The sequence below is a fragment of the Phaseolus vulgaris genome, chromosome 6 (assembly GCF_051622355.1).
Source record: "Phaseolus vulgaris cultivar YP4 chromosome 6, ASM5162235v1, whole genome shotgun sequence".
Taxonomy (NCBI): Eukaryota; Viridiplantae; Streptophyta; class Magnoliopsida; order Fabales; family Fabaceae; genus Phaseolus; species Phaseolus vulgaris.
In genome coordinates, this window is record NC_143503.1 from 23,204,388 (window position 1) to 23,218,862 (window position 14,475).

Here is a 14,475-nt window from a genome sequence, read left to right on the forward strand (position 1 = left end):
TTGACTTGCTCGACGGTTGACTTTGATGACAAACTCTAGCTCCATTTGTCTCTTCACGAATTCGTCCTATGCCTTGCTACTCGTAGCTCTGTTAAAACAGAGGGATCCTACCGGTTGATTGCACTCCAACGATCAAGTAAGTACAAGACTTATAAGAATTTAAGAAGTATTCAGTTTCAGTCTTAGAAACAACGTACATTAAACTAGGATCTCAAGTCTCTTTTATAGTTTACCTCTTGTAAGAGTTTTCTATCACAAGAATATAATTTCAACTGAAAACATACTCAATAGGAAAATATTCTGCTCAAGAGCACACCCTCACAGGTAGCGCTACGCTATCTTTTGAATACATGCAACCTCACATCTACGTGTCCTAGCACACATGAGCTTAGGTTTAAAGAAAAACGTTTACTTAAACTAGACCCCTGCACAGTAAGCACATCCCTAAGTCCAAAACTACCCCTCGCTAGCCCTTATGCACGAAGGGTTACACAAGAAAGGGACTACACATACATCTGGGACCTAATCACATGGTCCACCAACTTGGACCATGAGTTGAGCTGATCTGCCTATGGCAAGTGTTGAGATCTGACCACCGAGCGCTGAGCGCACTGGTCCAGTACAAATTATTTATTATATACAAAAAAAACTACGCAAGTAACTAAACTTAAAAAAATCATTTTATTTGATAAATGCTAGTTTGATAAATATATTATAATTAACCAAAGAAAGGAAAAATAAATAAATTTCAATAATTTCAAGTAGGTTGATAAATAATTTAAGTTAAACAGTAGATAGATCAAGTTCAACTTGATTATTGAATGAGATAATTTCTTTAACTCAAGTACCTATCATTTGGTTCAATATTATTGAATTGAGTCTGATATTATGTTGAGTTCATTCAGTCTGAAATTTAGTTGAAAACAAGGAAATTGATGGAAATGTATTATCTCGACCATTTTAGTTTTTTAATTAATTCATTTACTTAATAATAACATCATTATGTTCTTAACAATCTTACTCATCTGATAAGATAGTTATTGTGTAAGATGCTTGTATAGTTTATAAGCTAATCACAATTATTGAGTTGAACTTTCATTGTTCAAAGTAAACTAACAAATCTTCATTCTTCAATGCATGGTGATAAGAATAAAATTTTGAGTACAAGTAATATCACACAATGGACAAAACAAGTATGAATAATGCCCTCAAGCATTCAAACCATTAAGAACCAAAAATTAATGCGTTCCTATGCAGAACTTTGCAACAAAAAACATGAAAAGTGGCAATTAACAGTTAGAAATGGTTGTTCCCAGCGACTTGAAATGTCCCTTATCTGAGGTATTCATTTTCTCTAATACCAATCTCAAGAAAAGCTTGGGGCAGCCAGTTTCAAATGTGTTTCTGAAACAGCTTCACTTAACTGCAAATGTTATTCAGGTTATTCCTTTTCCCTGACAATGGTATCAAGATTAGCTTTTAGTTCAGTCAAATCCAAGCTCTTGGAAGAAGCAGATGCCAGTTTCATTTCATACTCAGCCACTTCTCTTTTAATTCTATCAGTTGCCAGAATTTTCTCAGATATTTGTTCAAAACCTTTGTGGATGCTAACAAGGAGCCTATAAACCTGCAGCCCTGTTGGATCTTTCTTTGCTTCCCTGAAAGGATAAAAAATGGAAAAAAATTGCACATTACTTAACTTTGGTTAAAAGCAAAATAATTAGTAGTATATTTTCTCTTCATCTTTCTGTTCTGTTCTGTTTCCCAAGTATATTTCAATTTCATTTCTTCTATCTTGCTTGTGCATAATGATTAGTAGTATTAGTGTGGGTATGTATGCGCTGGCAATAGAACTTCAATACCTAAAGACAATTTCATCCGCAACAGCATATGTTCTATGCAAGCTTTCCTGGATCGAATTACTTTCCAGTTGAATCTCCCGGGTATCTTTCAAGATCCGCTCAATATCGGCGTCTTGTTTCCGAGTATTTTTTGTAATCTCCTTTATCCTGTCAGTATAGGATTTCCTGGATGCTACTTTCTGCTGCTTCTCAAGATCTGCAGAAAGTTTCAAATGTTCCTCCTCCCTAGAGAGTGATGGAGAGGAGAGAACATCCAAGTCAAAAAGGCATACGCATTTTCTTAGGACTTAATGCATAAAGAACTAGAAGAAAGATAACTTCCAAGAAGTTTCCATATCTATCAGTAATGAGAAAAGAAGATATCTTCATCTAAGCAATACTTGAAGGGAATCAAGATACTTGAGGACGAACAGTATATCATTAAGCACTAGTTCCTAAACAAAACTAAAACACATGGCGCACTGGAAGTTTCCAGCAAGATTTCACCAGAAATAAGAAAATGTAGTAAGAAGAGTTCGTCTCAGCCCATTTCTTAAATTTGCATTTTCAATCTGCCTTTGCTTACTTTTCCTAAGAATTTTATTTCACATGGAAAAATCAATGCACAATAAACTTCATATGTACCTCTTCATAATTTCAGATAAAATGAACTGCTCTTCCTGCTGCATTTCTCTCATCTTTTGAAGCATTTCTAGTGCATCTGGATCATCTGAATAGAGAGACTCCTCAAGACTTCTCTTTCTCTCCTCCAGGGGTTTTCTTGCGGCATCCCTAAGACACATTAAAAACAAAAAAGTTAAAAATCATTCCACTGCCTTCACTCTCTTAAGAAGCTAAAGAAAATTATTCTGTGCTCAAGAATTATCATTTCTGTCTTACCAAGGTGATACACCCCCCCTCCCCTTTTTATTGGAGCATTGAACTATTCTACCGTATAAGAGATGCCATACTGAAATAAGTAATTTTAGAAAAATCGCATGAACAGTTTAACTAACCACTCAGACTGCATAGTCAAAAGGTAATCCCTTTTAGCTTGTACTTGTTCATTCAACTGGTCAATGTAGAAGTCAACAGAATGTTGGTTATTAAATACCATTTCAGCTGCTTCCTTCATCAGTTCCAATTCTCGTTCAAGATGCTCTAGTACTGAAGTCTTTACAGTTACTTCATCAAAGAGTTCTTTCTCCTGAATTTGAAATTTATCAGTTTCAATTCAAGTCTCATCTAGTCCAGCATCAAGCCTAAAGAAAAGAAACACATAAGGCAATATACTTCAATTTTGTACTTTTAAATTCAATAATATTGTTATACACAAATTTGCAGTTGGACATAATAGATAAAGAAATAAGAAAAAGCTGAAAAATCATATTTTCTCAACTAGACATCAGCTTATTATGAGATATTGTTAGGAAACATACTTTTTGCTTCAAGACAGTCAAATTTTCACCCCCAATATAAGCAGGATTTTCCTCATTTCCTAACGAACCTCCTCCAACATCAACTTGTCCTTCAGACAGTTCCTTCGCATTTAATACACAGTTGAATTCATCCTTGATAAAACCTTCCGTCCTAGAGCTGGATTCATCTTTGTTGACCTGATTGATAAAAACATCACCCTTGGTACTCTCTCTTCCATGTATCCAGGTGTCCATTGTGAGAGTTTTTAATGTGCTTCAATTTCAACTATAAAATAATCACCAATTACCTCTTCATTGTCTTCCTTTTCAGTTGGGTCCTACAAAGAGCTTTGTTAGTTAGCTTCTCTTAGTCTGTATTTAGGTCTAGTACATGTATGGTTGGCTTGGCAACCCTTTAACTTTCCCACAACTATGAATCCTGTACACCAGAAGATATATTCTGTTTCTTATAAACACAGTAACAGTGAACACAAGAACCATAATGAGAAGAAAAGCAAGCAAAGATACCCACACTAAAAACAATCATCATATATAATACATTTTGTCATGAAAAAGATCATAAATCTCCTGTACCAAAAAGAGAGAAGACAAAGACAGAAACACAGCTACAAATATACCAATGATATATTAAATCAGAACAACTGACAATATAATGCTCCAAAGTCCACACAACCAAAAACAAGAGAAAGCAGTGGGGGTGGATTGTTCTACAAAACAACACTCTTCGAACATCGATCATATTAGTAAATAGTTTTAAGAATTATCATACCAAGAAGCCTCAGTTTTGCACCCTATACACAATCCGGTTAAGTTGGATAACATCACAAAATATGCTTGAGCAGCTTACTATGCCTAGTTTAGTTCACAACAATACACAGTCAGAACTGACATAACAAGCTAGCTTATTATTATTATTATTATTAGTTTTGCAACTCCATATTCCTTAATTTGATCAGAAATGCAAATTCACCAAAACGCACATGCATGTCAATTGTCAAGAATTATAATTAACTGACTAACTTCAACTTATAAGAGACTAATATGATGATTCTTATAAAGACATAAATTAAGTCATCAAAAGATAACAGTGAAAATGAATAACATTAACATGCCCAAAGTTTGATTTCAACCTACTAAATTGTTCAGCAAACTAGAGTTATAAAAAGGAAAACAAATAATGATAACAGATATGAAGATTTGATCACTGTTGAATGATCTGCGATTCCCACTCACTATTCCATTAAGCTGCAATGATTATACACAGACAGAACACCGCACACCAGAATACTATTTAGAAATGGAAAATCTAACTAAAAAGTAATAATTTTTATTGGTTCCCATACATCCAAACACTGACCCAGAAGGGAAAATTGCAAAAATTGAGCATTGTGACAGTACCTCGGTGAAGCTGATATCTTCAGCGTTATCGAAGTTCTCAATCACGAAGGGATTTCGGAGGTCCTGAACGACGCCGTATGGTGAATGTAAAAGTTTGAAGCTCTGAATTTTTAAGAATGGTGTCTGAGTGTCTCCATAGAAAATCCTCACACTAAACATAAGACACCAAACGATGTCGTATCTCCCCTTACCATTTTTTATACACCAAAGGTTTTATTTTATTATAAAAAAAGGGATTATAAAATTATTATTTAATATAACCCACATGATAAGTGAATAATTTGAAGATTATAAGTTATATTTAAACTTTATAGTGAATAACTTGTATTAGAATACAATATTATTTTTAATTATTAATCATTTTTTAAAATGTTGGTATTTAATTTACAAACCAATTATATATTATTAAATATTATAAAAACTCATCACATAAAATTATGATATTGATTCTTCTTTTTGTGTAAAATATATATTTTATTTTATTCATCAAAATATAGTATTATATTCAATTATAGCAATTGAAGTGTGCATAGTAAGTGTATATTTTGATTGATTTAACCAATTAGTTTATATAATTTATTCTTGATCTTATAATTTGATCATTAATTTCATGAATTTTTATATTTGCTGTGACTTCAAATTTATTATTATCATGTTTAAAATAACTTATCAAAGGAGTAATTATCATATTATAAATAATATCAGTAGAGGTTGAGAATTTTTCTTAAATATATTTTCATTTAAAAAACTCTTAAAAACATTTTTTTAAGAAATTATCCTAAAATTACTCACATGCAATATAGTTATTGTAGTTTATATAAATAAACTATTATTAGAATTCATAATATATCAATCATTCATAAATTATCATTTATAGTAGAACTGGTCATTTTTATAATACTTTTTAATTTGTTGACAGAATAAAAATCTGGCAAAGAGTAAAAATTAAAGTCTTCTAAAAGAAGTGATATAAAAACATTTTATGCTTACTAAATATTTTTATTAATTCCGAAAAAATCACTTTACTTAAAGTTGCCTGAGAGAAAGATTTCTGAAGATATAATTTCCGTCAAAGGCTCAATGATTGCATTCACATTCTTTTCTCCTCAATTCTAAAAAAATGGTTTTATGAAAAGCTAACCTATGAGTTCATCCATCTAACTGAATGCTGCAATATTGAAGGAAATGGGTTTTTTAAATGTTCAGAATCTTCTCAAACCAAATATTCTTCATTTTCTTATTATGCATATCATAATGGTTGAAAATACACCGAAAACTTTTGATATTGGTTAAAGGGCATGTATACTAGGACTAGATAGAACACACCAACAACTTGTCATGAAAAGTTTGTGTCACACAAACCAGAATTTTGCCTTTATATATAGACATGATATGATTGTTGGTTCGATGCAGTTGACTCAACACATCAGAATTTAGTTGCTAGACTTTGCCTCAAACCACCTCTCATTGACTTCACTGATCATGGAAATTGGAAGAGAGAATGAGATTGTGGACATGTCCATGTCACCCCCAGTAGTTGGTTCCATTATTAACAATGACTTTTGTTACCACAAAGAGTTCATGTCTCAGCCATATCTTCAGAATAAGTACTCAGAGATTGACATAGATACTGAAGATTCCAATTTCGATCAAAATCGCCCCCTCCCCATATTTCTCAAGGTACTAGGAAGCAATGCCCTTAAGTTGTAGGACAATAATGATACAAAGCAATTTTTTAACAAGTAAATAGTGTATGCCATTAAGTTTGTTGATTTTTATAGTAGTTACTTTAAAACCAATACTTGGCACTGTTTTTTATTGAATGACAGTGTATATTTAAAGAACAAACCACCAAGTGAAGTGTTAAATAGTGTATTTAGGTGTGAATGTGCTACCTGCATTCCTCTTCTTTTGTTTTGTGTTTGTATACTTTTCTTTTGTTGCAAATTGACCAATGTTAGAATCAATTAACAAGTATCATAAGCCAACAAGAGCCATAACTGCACTATTCAGACTGTTTGAAATTATTTACTCTCGTTTCTCTTGTGCAGTTTGAAGATGTGGAGTATAAGGTGAGAAATAACCAAACAGGCTCAGGTAACCTTGTGAAGACAATGGTGTCAAAGGTAACCGCACAACTCACTGTGGAAGAAGATAGATACAAGAAAATTTTGAAGGGCATCACAGGAAGCATAGGCCCTGGTGAAATTCTTGCATTGATGGGTCCTTCTGGCAGTGGGAAGACAACCTTGTTGAGAGTTATAGGAGGAAGACTAGTTGACAATGTAAAGGGAAAAGTAACTTACAATGATGTTCGTTTCACTCCAGCTCTCAAGAGGAGGTTAAGTGGTTTACATAATCATCTGTTACTTCAGAAATGGAATCTCTACATTCACACATGAATTGGAAGCATTTAAGATAGATATCTTAAGTTGAACTAATTGAGATAAAATATGAGTCATTTGATCTTCGTCTAATGGTTCCGATTCTCTAAACTTGTGAATGCATGAACTCCCTGAATGTGTTACTTCAAGTACTTGATACTTTTATAGAACTTGAATGTGTGCTAATATTTTTTATTTTCTTTTTCCCCTACCTGCTAGGATTGGGTTTGTGACACAAGAGGATGTGCTTTTCCCACAATTAACAGTTGAAGAAACTTTAGTCTTCTCTGCACTTTTGAGGCTACCAAGCAATATGAGCAAGCAGCAAAAGTATGCAAAAGTAGATACCACCATCAAGGAGCTAGGCCTAGAAAGGTGTGTTTTGTACCATATAAATGCAAATGACAGAATTAGAGATAAGTTACTTCAATTGAAAGACATAATTTTTTCCCCTAATTAATCCCTTGCATAACCTTAGATGTCGCCACACAAAAATAGCTGGAGGATATCTCAAAGGCATATCAGGAGGAGAAAGGAAGAGAACCTGCATAGGCTATGAAATTCTTGTTGATCCCTCACTATTGCTACTTGATGAACCAACTTCTGGCCTTGATTCCTCCTCAGCAAACAAACTCCTTCTCACTCTTCAAGGACTTGCCAAGGTATATCTATCTATAACTAAATTTAATCATGTTCCATTATGATAAAATGTTCAAATGTAGACATACAACCTAAATGCATGAATATATATGCTGAGAGTTACATTTGATTTACTTATAGGCTGGAAGGACCATAATCACAACAATACACCAGCCATCCAGTAGAATCTTTCACATGTTTGACAAACTACTTCTGATATCAGAAGGCTATCCTGTTTACTATGGAAAGGCTAAGGAAACAATGGAGTACTTTTCATCTTTGAGATTCACCCCTCAAATACCGATGAATCCTGCAGAGTTCTTGCTTGACTTGGCAACTGGACAAGTGAATGACATAAGTGTTCCAACAGATATCTTTCAGGATCAAGAATCTTCCGACCCTTCAAAAATTGTTATTGAAGTAGGATTTTCCTCAGACATGTATTCATCTCTTACCAGCTTGTTATTAATTGTTTCTTTATTTTGTTAGTATCTACAGCTCAAATACAAATCTCTACTGGAGCCAAAAGAAAAAGAAGAGAACCATAGAGTAGCAAGCACACCAGAACAGCTTCAACTAGCAATTCAGGTTAAGATGGAGTGGTCATCGAGTTGGCTGGACCAATTTGTGATTCTCTCCAGGAGAACATACAGAGCAAGAAGAAAGGACTACTTTGATAAGCTAAGACTAGTTCAAGCACTTGGGATTGCACTTTTGTTGGGGCTCCTTTGGTGGAAATCTTCAACCAATACTGAAGCTGGACTCAGAGATCAGGTAATTTCCATGGCATTATGTATCTCATGCTGCATTATCAAGCTTCTAATCACAATTTTTTGTTGCAGGTTGGTTTAGCATTCTACATCTGTATATTCTGGACATCTTCATGCATTTTTGCAGCAGTCTATGTCTTTCCATTTGAGAAGTACTACTTGATAAAAGAAAGTAAAGCTGACATGTACAGATTAAGTGTATACTATGCATGTAGCACTCTATGTGACATGGTGGCAACCCTTTTCTATCCTACTTTTTTCATGCTCATCTTGTACTTCATGGCTGGCTTTAAGAGAGCTGTTGCTTCCTTCTTTTTGACACTATTAACTATTCTGTTAATAGCTATAACAAGTCAAGTAAGTTGTGTTAAAAGTACTCAATGGATGAGTTAGTGGTTTATCAATTTTTCATTCATTAACATCTATGATTATGTCATCAGGGAGCAGGTGAAATGTTTGGAGCTGCAATTATGAGTGTTAAAAGAGCAGGTACTGCTGCTTCTTTGATACTAATGCTATTCCTTCTCACAGGTGGCTACTATGTCCAGGTACATGCAATTTTTCTATTTTAGTATCAAAGCTTTTCCCATAACAAGTAGCAACAATGAGACAAAACTATAATGCAAGTTGTGCAATTAATGTATTTAGATATTTAGCATAAATAGCTTCCTCTGAAATTAGTTACTTAGGTTGCCCTATTTCTCATATGTATTAATTACTTATTCTATGACTAAATTACTTTTTATTGTTCTTTTATTTTTGTAATTTGTCTAACTCAATCCCTCTATTGTTAGATATTAAACATGGTCCTTTATTAGTTAAATATATGCAATGCCATCCTTTAAGTATGTTTTCTCATTAACAACATTAACTTGACAGTTATGTATCCATTTTTCATTGAACTAGTGAGAGAACAGATAAAAAATGCCACATTTTTGACAATTAGAGAATCACATTTAACATTTTGATGATAATAAGACCAAATAGACTAAAAGAATAAGTATATTTTAGGAAATACTAATATCTTCATTCCTTATCTAAATCTTTATAATTTAAACACAAGCCACTGCTGGTTAGTGAATGAGTAGCATATGCAGCCAATATTGCAGCCTTATTTGGGTAATCACTCACACTCAGTTCCATTGTGCAGCACATACCAAAGTTCATGAGATGGTTGAAGTATTTATCCTTCATGTACTATGGTTTTAGGCTTCTTCTAAAAGTGCAATATTCTGGAGAGCAGTTATATGATTGTGGAAGCAATGGAGGGTGCAGGCCCTTGCAGAGTTCTCCAACATTTGACATTGTAAACTTGAAGGGTGGATTGAAAGAAGTGTGGATTCTGCTAGCTATGGCATTGATCTTTCGGTTGTTAGCTTACTTGTGTCTCCGTGTAAGAATTGGTAGAAAAAACTAATGCATGATGGAATTCATTGCTTGAGATATGTGTTACAAACTTACTACCACTATAGAGAAGAATGAATAATACAAAAGTCACTCTATAAATGTTTTGTTCATGAAATTGTACTTCTATCTATCTACACTATCTGTTTATTTGTTCACTGTTTTTTTATCATTTTTCTGCATTTATCTACACCTACTAAGCCCTGTACAAAAGGAAAACATTGTACATTGTGTACATTATACATATCATACTATAATTTTTTTAAGGTGATTTGTATATTAAACATAAAATGGACCTTTTCAATTTCTTATTTCCTACTTAAACAACTAATGGTCAACTGAATGTTGCACCAGTTGTTGCTGTACAAAAGAATAAAAAACTCTTTCATAAACAAAATATTCTTTCAAAAAACAACTTTTATACTATTATTTAATGTCCAGTAAAAAAAATCACTAAAATATGATATTTCACTATTTACTATTACAATCAAACTTTAATTGATAATAACTAGTGTATTGTAATAAAGAAAAATTTACACTAAAAATAACATCTATATTAAAAATACGCCTCATATTTAGCATAAAATAAAAAAAGTACTAGTTGTAAGATTCAAAATATATGAACATAAACTATTCAAATAAGTGTCTATTTAATTCCTTTTCATCAAATAAGATTTCCTTTAAAAAAGTTTTGTTGTGAAATTTAATAAACAAACAAAATTCAGATAAACTTGTAATAAAATTATTAGTGTGAATTTAAAAACTTAAATCTATCATCAATTTTTTTTTCAGGTTATATGTATTTATTGTCTGTTTTATTTTAAAAAAACAATTTGAAAAATAAGAAGAAGAGAAATAAATAAAAAGTTAAATAATTATTTAATTCATTTAGTTAGAAAGAGTATGAAGGAAAGATATAAACACATGTTTAAAAATAAAATCATTTTATATTTCGACAGTAAAAATTGTTTTCATAAAAAAATTAGTAAATAAAAACTATTTTTAAAGACAAAAAATTATTAATTATTATATCTTATTTTAAAATATATAAAAATATTAATATTAAAATAATTTTTAAAGTAATATGTAATTAGTTAAATATAGATGAATCTAACAAATTTTTTCTTTCTTTTCTTCTCCTTTTAAAATATTTCTAACAATAAAAGAAATTATAACTTTTTTACTTCCTTTTTCTTTCATTCGAAACATACCATTAAAGACAGAAAAGTAAGAGAGGATTTACTGATATTTGTTGAACACTTATTCTCTCTCTCTATATATATATGTCTATATATATATATATGTCTATATATATATATATGTATGTATATGTACTACTTTTTTCTTGATTGTGTTAAATCCACACACCTATTTTCTCACACAAAAACAAAAAAATACTAAAAATGTGAAGCCACTCATTCAGCATATCTCTCTGTTAGTCAAAACCCAGAGTTGCTTTCTCTCTCTCTCTTCTGTCAGTTCATAACTGGCACACACTGTCAGCTCTGCTGAATCATCATCACACCATGGAACTTGTTCCCTACTCTGAACCCTCCTCCACTTCCCCAGCATGGCAGGACATGTTCCGATCCGCCTCCTCCCTCCACCCCTCCTCCGCTCCTTCTTCTCACGCGCCACCCTCCAAACCCCACGCGCCCTCCCCCTCTTCACAAGCGGCGTTCAATCCGCCATCCGACGGCGACCCAGATGGAAAAAACACATTTTCAGACGATGCCCAGGTGCGGCTGGCCCTTTACATAGCCATGGCCCATGCGGGTCTCGCATTCGCCATTTTTATTCTCTACACGTTCTCCAAGCTTCTAGAACAGTATTTGAGACCTCTGCAATGGGCCGTGCTGTGTTCTATTCCCCTCAGGGGCATTCAGCAGACCCTCGTAGCGTTTTGGTCCGAACCACTCCTTCTGGGTCTAACAGAAACCGTTCTCGCTGTACCTGTTGCTGTTTTCAGGGTTTTTGTTGGCACACTCGTTGAGATTCGTGAAGCTTCTTTCAGAGTCATTTTGAGGAAGCCAAAGTCTCAGCAGAACCACCGTTCGAGGAACCGTAGTGGGTTCTCCAAGCTGCTTCGTTTGCTTGTGTCTTTTGGGATTTTCATAATTGCTTATGAGTTGCTTGGAGGGTTTGGGGCTTTGTCACTTCTTATTTTGGGGTTTCTGTTTACTTCAAACAGTTTGGATTCCACTATGTACACTTTGTCTTCTTTTAGGAGCCATAGTTTCAGGCGTAGTGCAATTAGTGCCTTTTTTACCAGAGGGATACTGAGAAGGTTGAAGATTATTGTGGCTATTGGACTCATTGTTTGCATGATTGTGGGGTTTTTGAGTGGGGTGATTTTCTTCTCTTACAAGATTGGTGTTGAAGGGAAAGACGCAGTGATATCATTGAAATTGCATGTGGAGGAGAGCAATTATGCTGAGAGGATTGGTGTGAAGAAGTGGATGGATGACAATGATGTTGCTGGGATGGTAGATAGTTACTCTACAAAGATATATGAGACTGTTTCTGATCAGATAGATGGGTTGGCTGTGCAGTATAACATGACTGAATTTGTCTCTGGCATTAAGCATTTTGTGATATCCAATCCGGTAAACTCCTCAGTGCCATCCAGAGCCCTGACTCCCTCGCCGTACGCTGAGAAGTTCCTGAGCTTGAAAACCAGGGTTAGGAACCGCGAATGGGGCCAGATTTATGCAGAGGTTCATTCAATTTTGCGGGAGCTTGTGATCACTCGTGAGGATTTAGTTGAAAAGGCAAAAGGGTTTGCCTTCAAAGGAATTGATGTGTCTCAGCAAATTTTCGCCAGTAGTAGAACTGTCCTTGGCAGCAGTTCAAAGTTTATGTTTTCTATTGCTAATTCTATAGTCTCTGGAGCTGCTGAGGTTATCAATTTTGTGTCTCAGTCAATGGTGTTTATTTGGGTTTTGTATTACCTCATCACATCAGAGAGTGGTGGAGTGACAGAACAAGTGATGTACATGCTTCCAATTTCAAATGCTGCTAGGGTCAGATGTGTTGAGGTTTTGGATAAGGCTATTTCAGGAGTCCTTTTGGCCACTGCTGAGATTGCATTTTTTCAAGGGTGTCTTACTTGGCTTCTGTTTAGGTTGAACAAAGTACATTTCTTGTACATGTCAACTGTGCTTGCATTCATAAGTCCTCTCTTTCCAATATTTCCATCTTGGCTTGCAACAATTCCTGCAGCCTTGCAATTGGTGTTGGAAGGCAGATACATAATGGCCATTGTGTTGTCTATTATTCACCTTTTTCTCATGGACTATGGGGCGTCAGAGATTCTACTAGACGTGCCTGGGAATAGTGCATATCTCACTGGGCTAAGCATAATTGGTGGAATGACATTGTTCCCATCTGCTCTGGAGGTAATTTTACTCTTTAATTTTAGCTTTTATGTTAACTTGCTTCTTTTGGACATTGTTGCTTTAGAGTGGAAGACTGGTTTACCTGCATAACTTAGATAAAATTCTAGTTAAGCTTCGAAATGTGGCTATTAACTTGATGTGATCTTCTCCAAAGTGAACTATGTTTGGTACTTTTGAAAATAACGTGCCAATGCACTTGATATCCACTGCTCAATGAGCAACAATTGATATAAAGCAGTTCTGATTCTTCTGGGTTATGTTTTTCTCTTTCAAGTATTGTCTTTTTTTGGTAGGGTCAGAATCCAGATTCCATGCACTCACACTTTCAGACAGAGAAGAATTCGTACCATTAGATTAAAATCAGATTGTTCAAATCTTAATTCAGCATTACAAAGATAAAATGTTAATCCACCAATATTCATTCAACAGTTTCAAATGGTCAACTGTAGGGACTCTGCATCCGGGATCAGACTTGAATTTTCCTGTTGAGTCATTAATTTCAATGTTGTAATTAGCTTCATTTCTTATCATGTTTGGTTCAGTCTATAAGGAACCTTGCTTAGATACATTTCTCTTATGGTGTCACATTCATCACATCATTACATTGACTAAAGGGTGTATCTGGTTCTGCAGGGAGCTATCATGGGGCCATTAATCACTACAGTTATGATTGCAGTGAAGGATTTGTATGCTGAATTTGTGTTGCAAGAACCTAAGGACAAGGCCAAGCAGAAATCCAGCTAGCTAAGCTTCTTCTTCTACCTATGTCCATAAAATTATTTATTTGCAGTTGAAGTTTGGTGTAACTGCATGCTCTTCTTTGCCATTGTTGATGGAGTTTGCCTTTAGATTTGAGTTGCTCATAGTCACCCTACACGATCTCATTTTTATCTGTATCATTAGGTTATTATAATTGAAAAAAAATAGGATCTACTTTTTTTCCTCATTTTCTTAGTTCGAGGGTCATCAAATATTTTCACTTGGTGGCAGTGTTTGTCAAAATTGTACACAATTTGTATTTGTATTTGTATTTGTATCTGTATTTCATTCCTGTAACATTTTTTCTTATTCTTTGTACCAAAAGAAATGAGACTCATGCTGGCTTTTCAGAAATATAATAGCACCTTCAATATCAGTGGATTTAGTCATGAAGATGAGTTTCAGTATCATCATTATTTGTATACATTATTGTTATATGCATT

The 14,475-nt window shown here is 34.0% G+C and overlaps 3 protein-coding genes across 5 annotated transcripts; 2 read left to right on the forward strand and 1 right to left on the reverse strand.

The window, feature by feature from the left end:
* Window positions 1–1,194: 1,194 nt before the first annotated feature.
* Window positions 1,195–4,818, reverse strand: LOC137831375 (uncharacterized). 3 transcript variants are annotated; one of them, XM_090304082.1, is made up of 7 exons: window positions 4,679–4,818; window positions 3,568–3,698; window positions 3,281–3,457; window positions 2,858–3,048; window positions 2,487–2,633; window positions 1,863–2,087; window positions 1,195–1,658 (listed from the first exon to the last, which is right to left on the reverse strand). In XM_090304082.1, exons 4-7 carry the CDS (start codon window positions 2,974–2,976, stop codon window positions 1,442–1,444), a joined length of 708 nt encoding a protein of 235 aa, XP_090160208.1. In that variant the 5' UTR covers window positions 2,977–3,048; window positions 3,281–3,457; window positions 3,568–3,698; window positions 4,679–4,818; the 3' UTR covers window positions 1,195–1,441. The 3 variants fall into 3 exon arrangements, with proteins under 3 accessions (XP_090160208.1, XP_090160207.1, XP_090160206.1); XM_090304081.1 differs by having other exon boundaries at window positions 2,858–3,103; XM_090304080.1 differs by having other exon boundaries at window positions 3,281–3,597; window positions 4,679–4,797.
* A 1,285-nt stretch (window positions 4,819–6,103) lies between these two features.
* LOC137833073 (ABC transporter G family member 26) lies at window positions 6,104–9,993 on the forward strand. The gene is made up of 9 exons (XM_068641454.2): window positions 6,104–6,358; window positions 6,730–7,019; window positions 7,282–7,437; window positions 7,541–7,724; window positions 7,843–8,121; window positions 8,191–8,475; window positions 8,544–8,828; window positions 8,912–9,019; window positions 9,622–9,993. Exons 1-9 carry the CDS (start codon window positions 6,161–6,163, stop codon window positions 9,886–9,888), a joined length of 2,052 nt encoding a protein of 683 aa, XP_068497555.1. The 5' UTR covers window positions 6,104–6,160; the 3' UTR covers window positions 9,889–9,993.
* A 1,215-nt stretch (window positions 9,994–11,208) lies between these two features.
* LOC137831376 (transmembrane protein C9orf5 protein) lies at window positions 11,209–14,421 on the forward strand. The gene is made up of 2 exons (XM_068639029.2): window positions 11,209–13,273; window positions 13,907–14,421. Exons 1-2 carry the CDS (start codon window positions 11,402–11,404, stop codon window positions 14,015–14,017), a joined length of 1,983 nt encoding a protein of 660 aa, XP_068495130.1. The 5' UTR covers window positions 11,209–11,401; the 3' UTR covers window positions 14,018–14,421.
* The last annotated feature ends 54 nt before the right edge of the window (window positions 14,422–14,475 follow it).